This window comes from Oncorhynchus gorbuscha, linkage group LG23 (assembly GCF_021184085.1).
Source record: "Oncorhynchus gorbuscha isolate QuinsamMale2020 ecotype Even-year linkage group LG23, OgorEven_v1.0, whole genome shotgun sequence".
In the NCBI taxonomy this organism is placed as follows: Eukaryota; Metazoa; Chordata; class Actinopteri; order Salmoniformes; family Salmonidae; genus Oncorhynchus; species Oncorhynchus gorbuscha.
In genome coordinates this window covers 11,447,695-11,461,295 of record NC_060195.1, presented here as the reverse complement: position 1 = coordinate 11,461,295, position 13,601 = coordinate 11,447,695, and the positions used below count along the sequence as shown (strand labels likewise).

Genomic DNA, 13,601 nt, shown 5'->3' with positions numbered 1-13,601 from the left:
CCTTGTTATAGTTTCTGTCTGTAGGCTGGGAGCAACAAAATGGAGTCATGGTCAGCTTTTCCGAAAGGAGGGCGGGGAAGGGCCTTATATACGTCGCGGAAGTTAGAATAATAATGATCCAGAGATTTACCAGCCCTGGTTGCACAATCAATATGCTGATAGAATTTAGGGAGTCTTGTTTTCAGATTACCCTTGTTAAAATCCCCAGCTACAATGAATGCAGCCTCAGGATATGTGGTTTCCAGTTTACATAGAGTCAAATAAAGTTTGTTCAGGGCCATCGATGTGTCTGCTTGGGGGGGAATATATGCGACTGTGATTATAATCAAAGAGAATTCTCTTGGTAGATAATGCGGTCGACATTTGATTGTGAGGAATTCTCAGTCAGGTGAACAAAAGTGCTTGAGTTCCTGTATGTTGTTATGACCACACCACGTCTCGTTAATCATAAGGCATATCACCCTCGCCCCTCTTCTTACCAGAAAGATGCTTGTTTCTGTCAGCGCGATGTGTGAAGAAACCAGCTGGCTGCACCATCTCCGATAGCGTGTCTCGAGTGAGCCATGTTTCCGTGAAGAAAAGAACGTTACAGTCTCTGATGTCTCTCTGGAATGCTACCCTTGCTCGGATTTCATTAACCTTGTTGTCAATAGACTGGACATTGGTGAGTAGTATTCTAGGGAGTGGTGCATGATGTGCCCGTCTCCTGAGCCTGACCAGAAGACCGCTTCGTCTGCCCCTTTTACAGCGTTGTTGTTTTGGGTCGCCGGGTGGGATCCGATCCATTGTCCTGGGTGGAAGGCAGAACACAAGATCCGCCTCGGGAAAGTCATATTCCTGGTCGTAATGATGGTGAGTTGACGTTGCTCTCATATTCAGTAATTCTTCTCGACTGTATGTAATGAAACCTAAGATTACCTGAGGTACCAATGTAAGAAATAACACGTAAAAAAAATTATACTTCCTAGTTTCCTAGGAACGCGAAGCGAGGCGGCCATCTCTGTCGGCGCCGGTACTGAGTTAATTGACATTGACATTGACACGGTGGATGGTGATGGACATAATCACAGATCCTCTATCTTCCATTTAATAGACTGCCCTCTCCCCTGCTCCTCTATCATCCGTTTAATAGACGGACCTCTCCCCTGCTCCTCTATCATCCATTTAACAGACTGCCCTCTCCTCTATCATCCATTTAACAGACTGCCCTCTCCCCTGCTCCTCTATCATCCATTTAACAGACATTTAACAGCCCTCTCCCCTGCTCCTCTATCATCCATTTAACAGACTGCCCTCTCCTCTATCATCCATTTAACAGACTGCCCTCTCCCCTGCTCCTCTATCATCCATTTAACAGACTGCCCTCTCCTCTATCATCCATTTAACAGACTGACCTCTCCCCTGCTCCTCTATCATCCATTTAACAGACTGCCCTCTCCCCTGCTCCTCCATCATCCATTTAACAGACTGCCCTCTCCTCTATCATCCATTTAACAGACTGACCTCTCCCCTGCTCCTCTATCATCCATTTAATAGACTGACCTCTCCACTGCTCCTCTATCATCCATTTAATAGACTGACCTCTCCCCTGCTCCTCTATCATCCATTTAACAGACTGCCCTCTCCCCTGCTCCTCCATCATCCATTTAATAGACTGACCTCTCCCCTGCTCCTCTATCATCCATTTAATAGACTTCCCTCTCCCCTGCTCCTCCATCATCCATTTAATAGACTGACCTCTCCCCTGCTCCTCTATCATCCATTTAATAGACTGACCTCTCCCCTGCTCCTCTATCATCCATTTAATAGACTGACTGCTCCTCTATCATCCGTTTAATAGACTCTCCCCTGCTCCTCTATCATCCATTTAATAGACTGACCTCTCCCCTGCTCCTCTATCATCCATTTAACAGACTGCCCTCTCCCCTGCTCCTCCATCATCCATTTAATAGACTGCCCTCTCCCCTGCTCCTCTATCATCCATTTAATAGACTGCCCTCTCCCCTGCTCCTCCATCATCCATTTAATAGACGGCCCTCTCCCCTATCATCCATTTAATAGACTGACCTCTCCCCTGCTCCTCTATCATCCATTTAATAGACTGACCTCTCCCCTGCTCCTCTATCATCCATTTAATAGACTGACTCCTCTATCATCTGTTTAATAGACTGTCTCCCCTGCTCCTCTATCATCCATTTAATAGACTGCCCTCTCCCCTGCTCCTCCATCATCCATTTAATGACTCACTCATCCATTTAACAGAGCCCTCTCCCCTGCTCCTCTATCATCCATTTAACAGACTGCCCTCTCCCCTGCTCCTCTATCATCCATTTAACAGACTGCCCTCTCCCCTGCTCCTCCATCATCCTGGATAAGAGAGTCTGCTAAATGACTCACTACTGTAAGTCTCTCTGGATAAGAGCGTCTGCTAAATGACTCACTACTGTAAGTCTCTCTGGATAAGAGCGTCTGCTAAATGACTCACTAATGTAAGTCTCTCTGGATAAGAGCGTCTGCTAAATGACTCACTACTGTAAGTCTCTCTGGATAAGAGCGTCTGCTAAATGACTCACTACTGTAAGTCTCTCTGGATAAGAGCGTCTGCTAAATGACTCACTACTGTAAGTCTCTCTGGATAAGAGCGTCTGCTAAATGACTCACTACTGTAAGTCTCTCTGGATAAGAGCGTCTGCTAAATGACTCACTACTGTAAGTCTCTCTGGATAAGAGCGTCTGCTAAATGACTCACTACTGTAAGTCTCTCTGGATAAGAGTGTCTGCTAAATGACTCACTACTGTAAGTCTCTCTGGATAAGAGCGTCTGCTAAATTACTCACTACTGTAAGTCTCTCTGGATAAGAACGTCTGCTAAATGACTCACTACTGTAAGTCTCTCTGGATAAGAGTGTCTGCTAAATTACTCACTACTGTAAGTCTCTCTGGATAAGAGTGTCTGCTAAATGACTCACTACTGTAAGTCTCTCTGGATAAGAGCGTCTGCTAAATTACTCACTACTGTAAGTCTCTCTGGATAAGAGCATCTGTTAAATGACAAATGTAAAATAGGAGGCAGACTATAAACATTGTAACACAATCACATTGTTAAGACATACCTTTTCTATTTCAACTGCTGGTAGTGAATGGTTAAACAAATGATGCATCCCAAATGGAAATCTATTCCCTATATAGTGCACTATATGGAGCCCTATGGATCCTGGTCAAAAGTAGTGCACTATATAGGGAATGAAGTGATATTTGGGATGCATTTTTTTGGTGAAGTAACAATGAACATCAGTGAGAGACTGAGAGACTGACTCCACTCACCCCATATACCAGTTCCCCCACCATCCCGTTCCACGTCTTGGTGTCTGGATCCCGCGCACCGTACTTCCCGTCTGCTACTACTGACAGTTTGTATCTTATCCCCACATGTTTTGCAATTTCGGCAGCTAAATCGACACAGTAGCCTTCATATCTGTCATTCCCCTCCAGATTCATCTGGTGTTTCTTGTACATCACATAAGGGGCTTCCTGTTAACAGTCAGATCACATGCTGGTTTATTGTCACACACACACACACACACACACACACACACACACACACACACACACACACACACACACACACACACACACACACACACACACACACACACACACACACACACACACACACACACACACACACACACACACACACACACACACACACACACACACACACACACAGTTGCTTCAACCAGTAGTCTCATGCAGCCAGGCATGTCCAGACGATACACCACAGATGCATTGAAATACATGTTGATAACAGCAGGATGACAAGCCATGTAGGTGTTTTACCAAGCTGTGGTGGCCAGCGGATCCCCAGCCCTAATTCACTCAGCCTCCTGTCTCTTAGCCCTGGGGAACAGTTGTGTGTGTGTGTGTGTGAGACAAACTACCAGTCAAAGAGGACCACATGCTTCTCACAGTGTCTTGCTAAAGCTACAATATGCCGTAGTTAGAGGTTCGTGGGAGTAGGTTAGGTGGGTGTAAGGCTGGGTGTATTGGTAGGCTGGGTATATTGGTAGGCTGGGTGTATTGGTAGGCTGGGTATATTGGTAGGCTGGGTGCAGTGGTAGGGTGGGTATATTGGTAGGCTGGGTGTAGGTTAGGTGGGTGTAAGGCTGGGTGTATTGGTAGGCTGGGTATATTGGTAGGCTGGGTGTGGGTTAGGTGGGTGTAAGGCTGGGTGTATTGGTAGGCTGGGTGTGGGTTAGGTGGGTGTAAGGCTGGGTGTATTGGTAGGCTGGGTATATTGGTAGGCTGGGTGTGGGTTAGGTGGGTGTAAGGCTGGGTGTATTGGTAGGCTGGGTGTAGGTTAGGTGGGTGTAAGGCTGGGTGTATTGGTAGGCTGGGTGTAGGTTAGGTGGGTGTAAGGCTGGGTGTATTGGTAGGCTGGGTGTAGGTTAGGTGGGTGTAAGGCTGGGTGTATTGGTAGGCTGGGTGTAGGTTAGCTCAGAGTGGGATGGGGGTGGAGGTTCATGAAGTAAATGGCCATGACTTGGAGAGGGAAGTGAGTGCGACTACATTGATATCTCAACATAATCATCAACAAGCACATGGCACCAATCACTGAGCAAAGGGGGTTGGTAATAGTCATTGCACCAATCACTGAGCAAAGGGGGTTGGTAATAGTCATTGCACCAATCACTGAGCAAAGGGGGTTGGTAATAGTCATTGCACCAATCACTGAGCAAAGGGGGTTGGTAATAGTCATTGCACCAATCACTGAGCAAAGGGGGTTGGTAATAGTCATGGCACCAATCACTGAGCAAAGGTGGTTGGTAATAGTCATGGCAACAAACAAAAAAAACTCTAAGAAAAGGGAGCCATTTTCATTACAATCCCAAAATTCAAATAAAAAAAATATCTTGTAAGGAAATACATAAATTTAAAAGACCACCACCACCAGGAGAGCGGAGCGTGCTTTTAACCCCACCATTTTCAAACACTGGAGGTGTTACAGCTAGCGTGTTGTTATGGTTTCATCATTACACAACAAGAGAAGAGCTGCTGCTCACATAAAGCGGACGACACCATTCGAGCCAACACATAATTAGAGGGATGCAAGGGGAGAAGTGATGGCTTGTTTGTTCTGTGTTTAACATATATCCTCTTCACCCTTTGCATGATTGTAAATGCCAACCCCCCCCCCCCCCACCCCCCGAGTTAACATAATTGTATCTACTGATGCTGTTTTCCATTCTGAAACCTTTAAATGCTTCCTTTTTAGAGAAAGAGAGAGAGAGATCGAGAGCGAATGTTTTTCTTTTCAAGAGTGTTTCTTTACTATTCAGAGGACGTTTATAGGACAAGATCATTGCGATAACTGGCGAAGTCTCGAGGTTTTGCTTGCCTGGGGTAGAGTATCGCCTGATAAGCTGTAGACCACAATATCTACCTGGAGAGTTTTCATCTGTATTTTTCATAACCGTCTACATACCCCCACAGGCTGGCACTAAGATCGCACTCAATGAGCTGTATTCCACCATAAGCAAACAGGAAAACGCTCGCACAGTGGCCGGGGAGTTTAATGCAGGGAAACTTAAAATCGGTTTTACCAAATTTCTATCATCAAGTTATTAAATGTGCAACCAGAGGGAAAATAACTCTGGACCACATTTACTCCACACACTCTCCCTCGCCCTTCATTTGGCAAATCTGACCATAATTCTATCCTCCTGATTCCTGCTTAAAAGCAAAAATTAAAGCAGGAAGCACCAGTGTCTAGATCAATAAAGAAGTGGTCAGATGAAGTAGATGCTAAACTACAGGACTGTTTTGCACAGACTGGAATATGTTCCGGGATTTCTCTGATGGCATTGACGATTACACCACATCAGTCACTGGCTTTATCAATAAGTGCATTGATGACGTCGTCCCCACAATGACCGTACGTACATACCCCAACCAGAAGCCATGGCTTACAGGCAACATCCGCACTGAGCTAAAGGCTAGAGCTGCGGCTTTCAAGGAATGGGACTATTTTTTGAACCTTTATTTAACTTTATTTTACTAGGCAAGTCAGTTAAGAACAAATTCTTACTTTCAATGACGGCCTAGGAACAGTGGGTTAACTGGTCTAGGAACAGTGGGTTAACTGGTCTAGGAACAGTGGGTTAACTGCCTGTTCAGGGGCAGTTAATAACCCAGAAGCTGATAATAAATCCCGCTATGCCCTCCGACGAACCATCAAACAGGCAAAGCGTCAATATAGGACTAAGATCGAAACTTACTACACGGGCTCTGACGCTCGTTGGATGTGGCAGGGCTTTACAGACTACAGAGGGAAGCCGAGAGCTGCCCAGTAACATAAGCAGCTTTTCCGGAAGACTGTGTGATCACGCTCTCTGCAGCCGATGTGAGTAAGACCTTTAAACAGGTCAACATTCACAAAGCCGCTGGGCCAGATGGATTACCAGGACGTGTACTCTGAGCATGCGCTGACAAACTAGCAAGTGTCTTCACTGACATTTTCAACCTCTCTGTCCAAGTCTGTAATACCAACATGTTTTAAGCAGACCACCATAGTCCTTGTGCCCAATAGCACTAAGGTAACCCGCCTAAATTACTATTGACCCATAGCACTCACGTCTGTAGCCATGAATTGCTGGTCATGGAGCACATCAACACCATTATCCCAGAAACCCAAGACTCACTCCAATTTGCATACAGATCCATAGATAATGCAATCTCTATTGCACTCCACACCGCCCTTTCCCACCTGGACAAAAGGAACACCTATGTGAGATTGCAATTTATTGACTAGAGCTCAGCGTTCAACACCATATTGCCCTCGAAGCTCATCAATAAGTTAAGGACCCTGGGACTAAACACCTCCCTCTGCAACTGGATCCTGCACTTCCTGACGGGCCGCCCCCAGGTGGTGAGGGCAGGTAACACACAGGTGCCACTCCGGCACTCCTGCCCTCCGGCACTCCTGCCCTCCTGCATTCCTGCCCTCCTGCATTCCTGCCCTCCGGTACTCCTGCCCTCCGGTACTCCTGCCCTCCGGTACTCCTGCCCTCCGGTACTCCTGCCCTCCGGTACTCCTGCCCTCCTGTACTCCCTGTTTGCTCATGACGGCCAGGCATGACTCCAACACCATCATTAAGTTTGCCGATGGCACAACAGTGGTAGGTCTGATCACTGACAACGACGAGACAGCCTATAGGGAGGAGGTCAGAGACCTAGCCGCCTGGTGCCAGGACAACAACCTCTCCCTCAACGTGATCACGATAAAATATATGATTGTGGACTACAGGAAAAAGAGGGCCGAACACACCCCCATTCTCATCGATGGGGCTTTAGTGGAGGAGTTTGAGAGCTTCAAGTTCCTTGGTGTCCACATCACCAACAAACTGACATGGTCCAAGCACAACAAGACAATATTGAAGAGGGCACAACAAAACCTATTCCCCTTCAGGAGATTGAAATGATTTGGCATGTGTCCTCAGATGCTCAAAAGGTTCTACAGCTCCACCATCGAGACCATCCTGACTGGTTGCATCAGTTCCTGGTATAGCAACTGCTTGGCCTCCGACCGCAGGGCACTACAGAGGGTAGTGCATACGGCCCAGTACATCACTGCTTCCTGCCATCCATGCGGTGTCAGAGAAGGTCCTGAAAAGCCATAAGACTCCTGAACTACCCAGACTATATAAAGGCTACCCAGAATATTTACACCCCCCCCCCCTTTACACCGCTGCTACTCTCTGTTGTTATCATCTATGCATAGTCACTTTTCAACTATGCATTCCCCTCTCTCTGCTGGGATTATCTGTCTTAAACCCTATTACAGGGGCTGAGTCACTGGCTTACTGGTGCTCTTCCCATGCCGTCCCTAGGAGGGGTGCGGTATCCGGTGTCCTGTGGGAATTTAAGTATGCTCTCTCTAATTCTCTCTAATGACTTAGGACCATGCTTCAGGACTACCTGGCCTGATGACTCTTTGCTGTCCCCAGTCCACCTGGTCGTGCTGCTGCTCCAGTTGCTCATTAATTACTTGTTACTTATTATTTCTTATTCTTATTTGAACTGCATTGTTGTTTAGGGGCTCTTAAGTAAGCAATTCACTGTATGGTCTACACCTGTTGTATTCTACACATGTGACTAATACAATTTGATTTGATTTGCCATTTACAGCCCCCTGAATATTTTTGCATTCGGGGAGGGAAAGTAATTTAAAATATAAAATAATGAGCAAATATGGTAAAATAGTAGTGTGAAAGGAATAATTCAACACAGCCGTCAACACTGCTGGCAGGAAATCAAAACTATCTCCTTCCTGCCACAACAACCCACTGGAAGGTCTACACAGAACCAGCCCTCAGAGGAACAAAACAAAATAGATTCAATAAATATATATATTCAACACAGAACCAGCCTTCAGAGGAACAAAACAAAATTGATTCAATAAATATATATATTCAACACAGAACCAGCCTTCAGAGGAACAAAACAAAATAGATTCAATAAATATATATATTCAACACAGAACCAGACTTCAGAGGAACAAAACAAAATTGATTCAATAAATATATATATTCAACACAGAACCAGCCTTCAGAGGAACAAAACAAAATAGATTCAATAAATATATATATTCAACACAGAACCAGACTTCAGAGGAACAAAACAAAATTGATTCAATAAATATATATATTCAACACAGAACCAGCCTTCAGAGGAACAAAACAAAATAGATTCAAATATATATATAGTGCATTCGAAATTTATTCAGTGTCCCTCAGTGATTATTCATGTCCCTCAGTGACATGAATCAGTATATTTCATACCTTCAGAACCTAACACAGTCTTATTCTAAAATTGATACAATAGTTTTTCCCCCTCATAACTATACCCCAGAATGACAAAGCAAAAACAGGTTTATAGAAATATTTGCAAAAATAAATAAAAACTGAAATATTACATTTACGCAAGTATTCAGACCCTTTACTCAGTACTTTGTTAAAGCACCTTTGGCAGCGATTACAGCCTCAAGTCTTCTTGGGTATGATGCTATAAGCTTGGCACATTTGTATTTGGGGAGTGTCTCCCATTCTTCTCTGTAGAACCTCTCGAGCTGTCAGGTTGGATGGGGAGCGTTGCTACACAGCTATTTTCAGGTCTCTCCTGAGATGTTTGATCAGGTTCAAGTCCTGGCTCTAGCTGGGCCACTCAAGGACATTCAGAGACTTGTCCCGAAGCCACTCCTGTGTCGTTTTGGCTGTGTGCTCAGTCTTGTTGTCCTGTTGGTAGGTGAACCTTCGCCCCAGTCTGAGGTCTTGAGTGCTCTGGAGCAGGTTTTCATCAAGGATCCCTCTGTACTTTGCTCCGTTCATCTTTCCCTTGATCCTGACTAGTCTCCCAGTCCCGGCCGCTAAAGGTTTCCTCCAGACGTGACACTTGGCATTCAGGCCAAAGCCTTCAATCTTGGTTTCATCAGACCAGAAAATCTTGTTTCTCATGGGTAGAGAGTCCTTTAGGTGCCTTTTGGCAAACTCCAAGCAGGCTGTCATGTACCTTTTACTGAGGAGTGACTTCCTTCTGGCCGCTCTACCATAAAGGCCTGATTGGTTGAGTGCTGCAGAGATGGTTGTCTTTCTGGAAGGTTCTCCAATCTCCACAGAGTAGCTCTGGAGCTTTGTCAGAGTGACCATCGGGTTCTTGGTCACCTCCCTGACCAAGGCCCTTCTCCCCACGATTAATCTGTTTCGACAGTCGGCCAGCTATAGCAAGAGTCTTGGTGGTTTCATACTTTCATGTAAGAATGATGGAGGCCACTGTGTTCTTGCTGACCTGCAATACTGCAGAAATGTTTTGGTACCCTTCCCCAGAGCTGTGCCTCGACACAATCCTGTATCTGAGCTCTACGGACAATTCCTTAGACCTCACGACTTGGTTTTTGCTCTGACATGCACTGCCAACTGTGAAACCTTATATAGACAGGAGTGTGCCCTTCCAATTAATGCACAATCAATTGAATTTCCCACAGGTGGACTCCAATAAAGTTATAGAAACATCTCAAGGATGATCAATGGAAACAGTATACCCCTGAGCTCAATTTGGAGTCTCATAGCAACGGGTCTGAATACTTATGTATATAAGGTAATTCTATTTTTTATTTTATTTTCATTATTTTTTTAAATCAAAAAACCTATTTTCACTTTGTCATTATGGGGTATTTTTGTGTAGATTGATGTGGAAACACATTTATTTAATTAATTTTAGAAGACTGTAACGTAACAAAATATGGAGAAAGTCAAGGGGTCTGAATACTTTCTGAAAGGTCTGCGTATATTATCGTTCTTATCCTCTCTCAGATGTGCTTTATTTTGCTTTGTCCTTGATAAGCCATTACAGTATCATGAACACCATCATCGTCATCATCATCTCCTCCTCCTCCTTCTCCTATCCCAGATTGTCATTGAACCATTTACTTGATGAAGACAGACAAGACAGGTTCTACTTACGTACGGATGGCGGATGTTGGTTTGTATGTGTTTTCTATTAGATGGAGTCACAACTCAACCATTTACCCACTTACTCATGTATCTTATAATACCAATATTGTGATGTCACTGCTACGACAGGCCACTGAAGTATGAGAAATCTAAATGCTTTGTCACCCACACGGATACAGTTGAAACACTCTCTTCTCCTTACAGAGGGATCGACTGTTTCAACGTGTAGTGAGTGGATGCAAAGCAAACACAAAAAAGATGTGGTTCTGCCCAGCCCAGGACAGACTGTATCAACCGGTTAGGCATCAACACCGCCGCTCACGGCCCTGACTGGCAGAATACGTTGTGGTGAACACATTTCAAAGTTGCCATGGAAAGTGTACCATAATAGTAGTGACCACAATCGTTCGGTTTTCCACAGAAGAAGACTCGTTGGCGACCACCTGTTGTTCTAACACATTTACTAATCGCTGGTACTCGTTCCAGTAGCCAATCTGAAACAGAGAAAACACAGGTTAGCATAGCAACCATAGAATTAGAATGAGTTCTATTGTTCACATTCCATTTCTGTTAGCAACATACCTTTTGTCCGAACGACCCCCCAACCCCCTCCCTATCAGTGTATAAACAGTCAAGTGGAACATTTCAGTAACACATTATAAATGCTTATATGTTCTTATAGCAGGTACAAACAAATACCTATTCGCATTAAGAAGTGTTCAATTTACCCACTAATAAAACCAGCCTTATAGATTACTGGAGGTGAGCCTAAATCTACTGTCATTCCTTATACATTACTGGAGGTGAGCCTAAATCTACTGTCATTCCTTATACATTACTAGAGGTGAGGCCTACATCTACTGTCATTCCTTATACATTACTAAAGGTGAGGCCTAAATCTACTGTCGTTCCTTATAGATTACTAGAGGTGAGGCCTAAATCTACTGTCATTCCTTATAGATTACTGGAGGTGAGCCTAAATCTACTTTCATTCCTTATAGATTACTAAAGGTGAGGCCTAAAAATTCCTTATAGATTACTAGAGGTGAGGCCTAAATCTATGGGAGGACCTTGGCTTTACTTCAGGATAGGCTAGTGACCAATGATACAGGTGGGAGACCTAGTGGATGGTGTACAGGTAGTAGATATACTGGTTGGTGTACAGGTAGGAGACCTACTGGTTGGTGTACAGGTAGGAGACCTACTGGTTGGGGTACAGGTAGGAGACCTACTGGTTGGTGTACAGGTAGGAGACCTACTGGTTGGTGTACAGGTAGGAGATATACTGGTTGATGTACAGGTAGGAGACCTACTGGTTGGTGTACAGGTAGGAGATATACTGGTTGGTGTACAGGTAGTATATATACTGGTTGGTGTACAGGTAGGAGATCTACTGGTTGGTGTACAGGTAGGAGACCTACTGGTTGGTGTACAGGTAGGAGACCTACTGGTTTGTGTACAGGTAGGAGATACACTGGTTGGTGTACAGGTAGGAGATCGACTGGTTGGTGTACAGGTAGGAGACCTACTGGTTGGTGTACAGGTAGGAGACCTACTGGTTGGTAACCAGCTGAATGATTTTCTATGTAGTGCACTACATTTGACCAGGGCCCATAGGGTCTTCCTCTATGACCTGTCAGTGTCTGTCTGGGCCTGTTACCCCCCCCCCCTCTCTCCTCTATGACCTGTCAGTGTCTGTCTCGTGCCTGTCACCCCCCCTCTCCTCTATGACCTGTCAGGGTCCGTCGGGAGTCTGGGTCTTCATGGTCATGATCCAAAGTGTCTCTCTCTCTGATACTCTATTACTTTGTCTGCCTATCTGTATCTCTGTCTCACTGTCTCTATCTCTGTCTCTCTCGGTCTCTTTCTCCCTCTCTGTCTATCTCCCTCCCTTCCTCTCTGTCTGTGAGGGGTTAGACACCAGGGCTGTGGGGTGTTAATTGGAGGAGTATAGTGTCTGGAAGGCAGTCAGTCAGATCCCACGTCACATCAGAAAAGACATACACTGCTTCAGATAATGGGTATATAAGGTGTGCAAATACAGTCTGTTAAAACTAAGAGGCTTTAACCAGAGTTATTTCACATTGGACCCTTAGGGCTCTTAGGGCTCATGGGGCTCATAGGGCTCTGATCAAAAGTAGTGCACTATGTGAGGAATATAGTGCCATTTGGGATGCGGGCATGTGACCATTCTGTAGTCTCCATTGTTGGAATGTGAAGAGGATTATTTTTGAGAATGTCAGGAGAGTTTTGATGGAGATATTCTCATCTCCTCTTGTGAATACTAGATATTATTGTTTCAACAGTCAAAGAGCCTGTAGTAGAGATAACAGATTGATTCTATAGGAGCTGGGGGCTTTCAGTAGGGAGCAGTTGGGAACGGAGCTGGTGCTGTTGGGCTTGTAGCAGTCATCACTCTGAGTGCAGCTACACAACCTGGAGGAAAGCAATCAGACTCTCTGGTCTCTACTAACCATCCTGACAGGCTGATGTCTGGGTCTCTGTCTGAAGAAGCAGGCTTCACTCCAACCCACTCAAACAACCGCTATGGAAACAATTAGTTTTTTATCCTCGATAATTCATAATGTCGGCAATGTCTCCAGTTGGAAGTGATCTACCAGGAAGTGACCAGGAACCAGGAAGTGATCTAAGCTCACAGTCATCTAACACTGTCAAGGGTTGGATCCGGTTCAGGGAACAGAACCGAAAACTGGAAAATAACAAAATTATTTGAGGAACTGAATCCGAAGAAGAAACGAAAGTGATCTATACTGTTCCAGAAGAACATACTGTTCTATACTGCTCCAGAAGAACATACTGTTCTATACTGTTCCAGAAGAACATACTGTTCTATACTGCTCCAGAAGAACATACTGTTCTATACTGTTCCAGAAGAACATACTGTTCTATACTGTTCCAGAAGAACATACTGTTCTTATACTGTTCCAGAAGAACATACTGTTCTTATACTGTTCCAGAAGAACATACTGTTCTTATACTGTTCCAGAAGAACATACTATTCTATACTGTTCCAGAAGAACATACTGTTCTATACTGTTCCAGAAGAACATACTGTTCTATACTGTTCCAGAA

General features: G+C 44.7%; 1 protein-coding gene across 3 annotated transcripts in view; it reads right to left on the bottom strand.

The window, feature by feature from the left end:
* Positions 1 to 13,601, bottom strand: part of LOC124010928 (glutamate receptor 3-like) — a 260,547-nt gene that overhangs the window by 64,824 nt on the left and 182,122 nt on the right. For all 3 annotated transcript variants that reach the window (XR_006834516.1, XM_046323751.1, XM_046323750.1), the window contains exons 9-10: positions 10,892 to 11,002; positions 3,325 to 3,531 (exon numbers count right to left, since the gene is read on the bottom strand). Coding sequence is in view for 2 of the 3 variants with exons in the window: in XM_046323751.1 (XP_046179707.1) it covers positions 3,325 to 3,531; positions 10,892 to 11,002 (318 nt within the window). In the remaining variant the exon portion in view is untranslated. The remainder of the gene's footprint in view (positions 1 to 3,324; positions 3,532 to 10,891; positions 11,003 to 13,601) is intronic.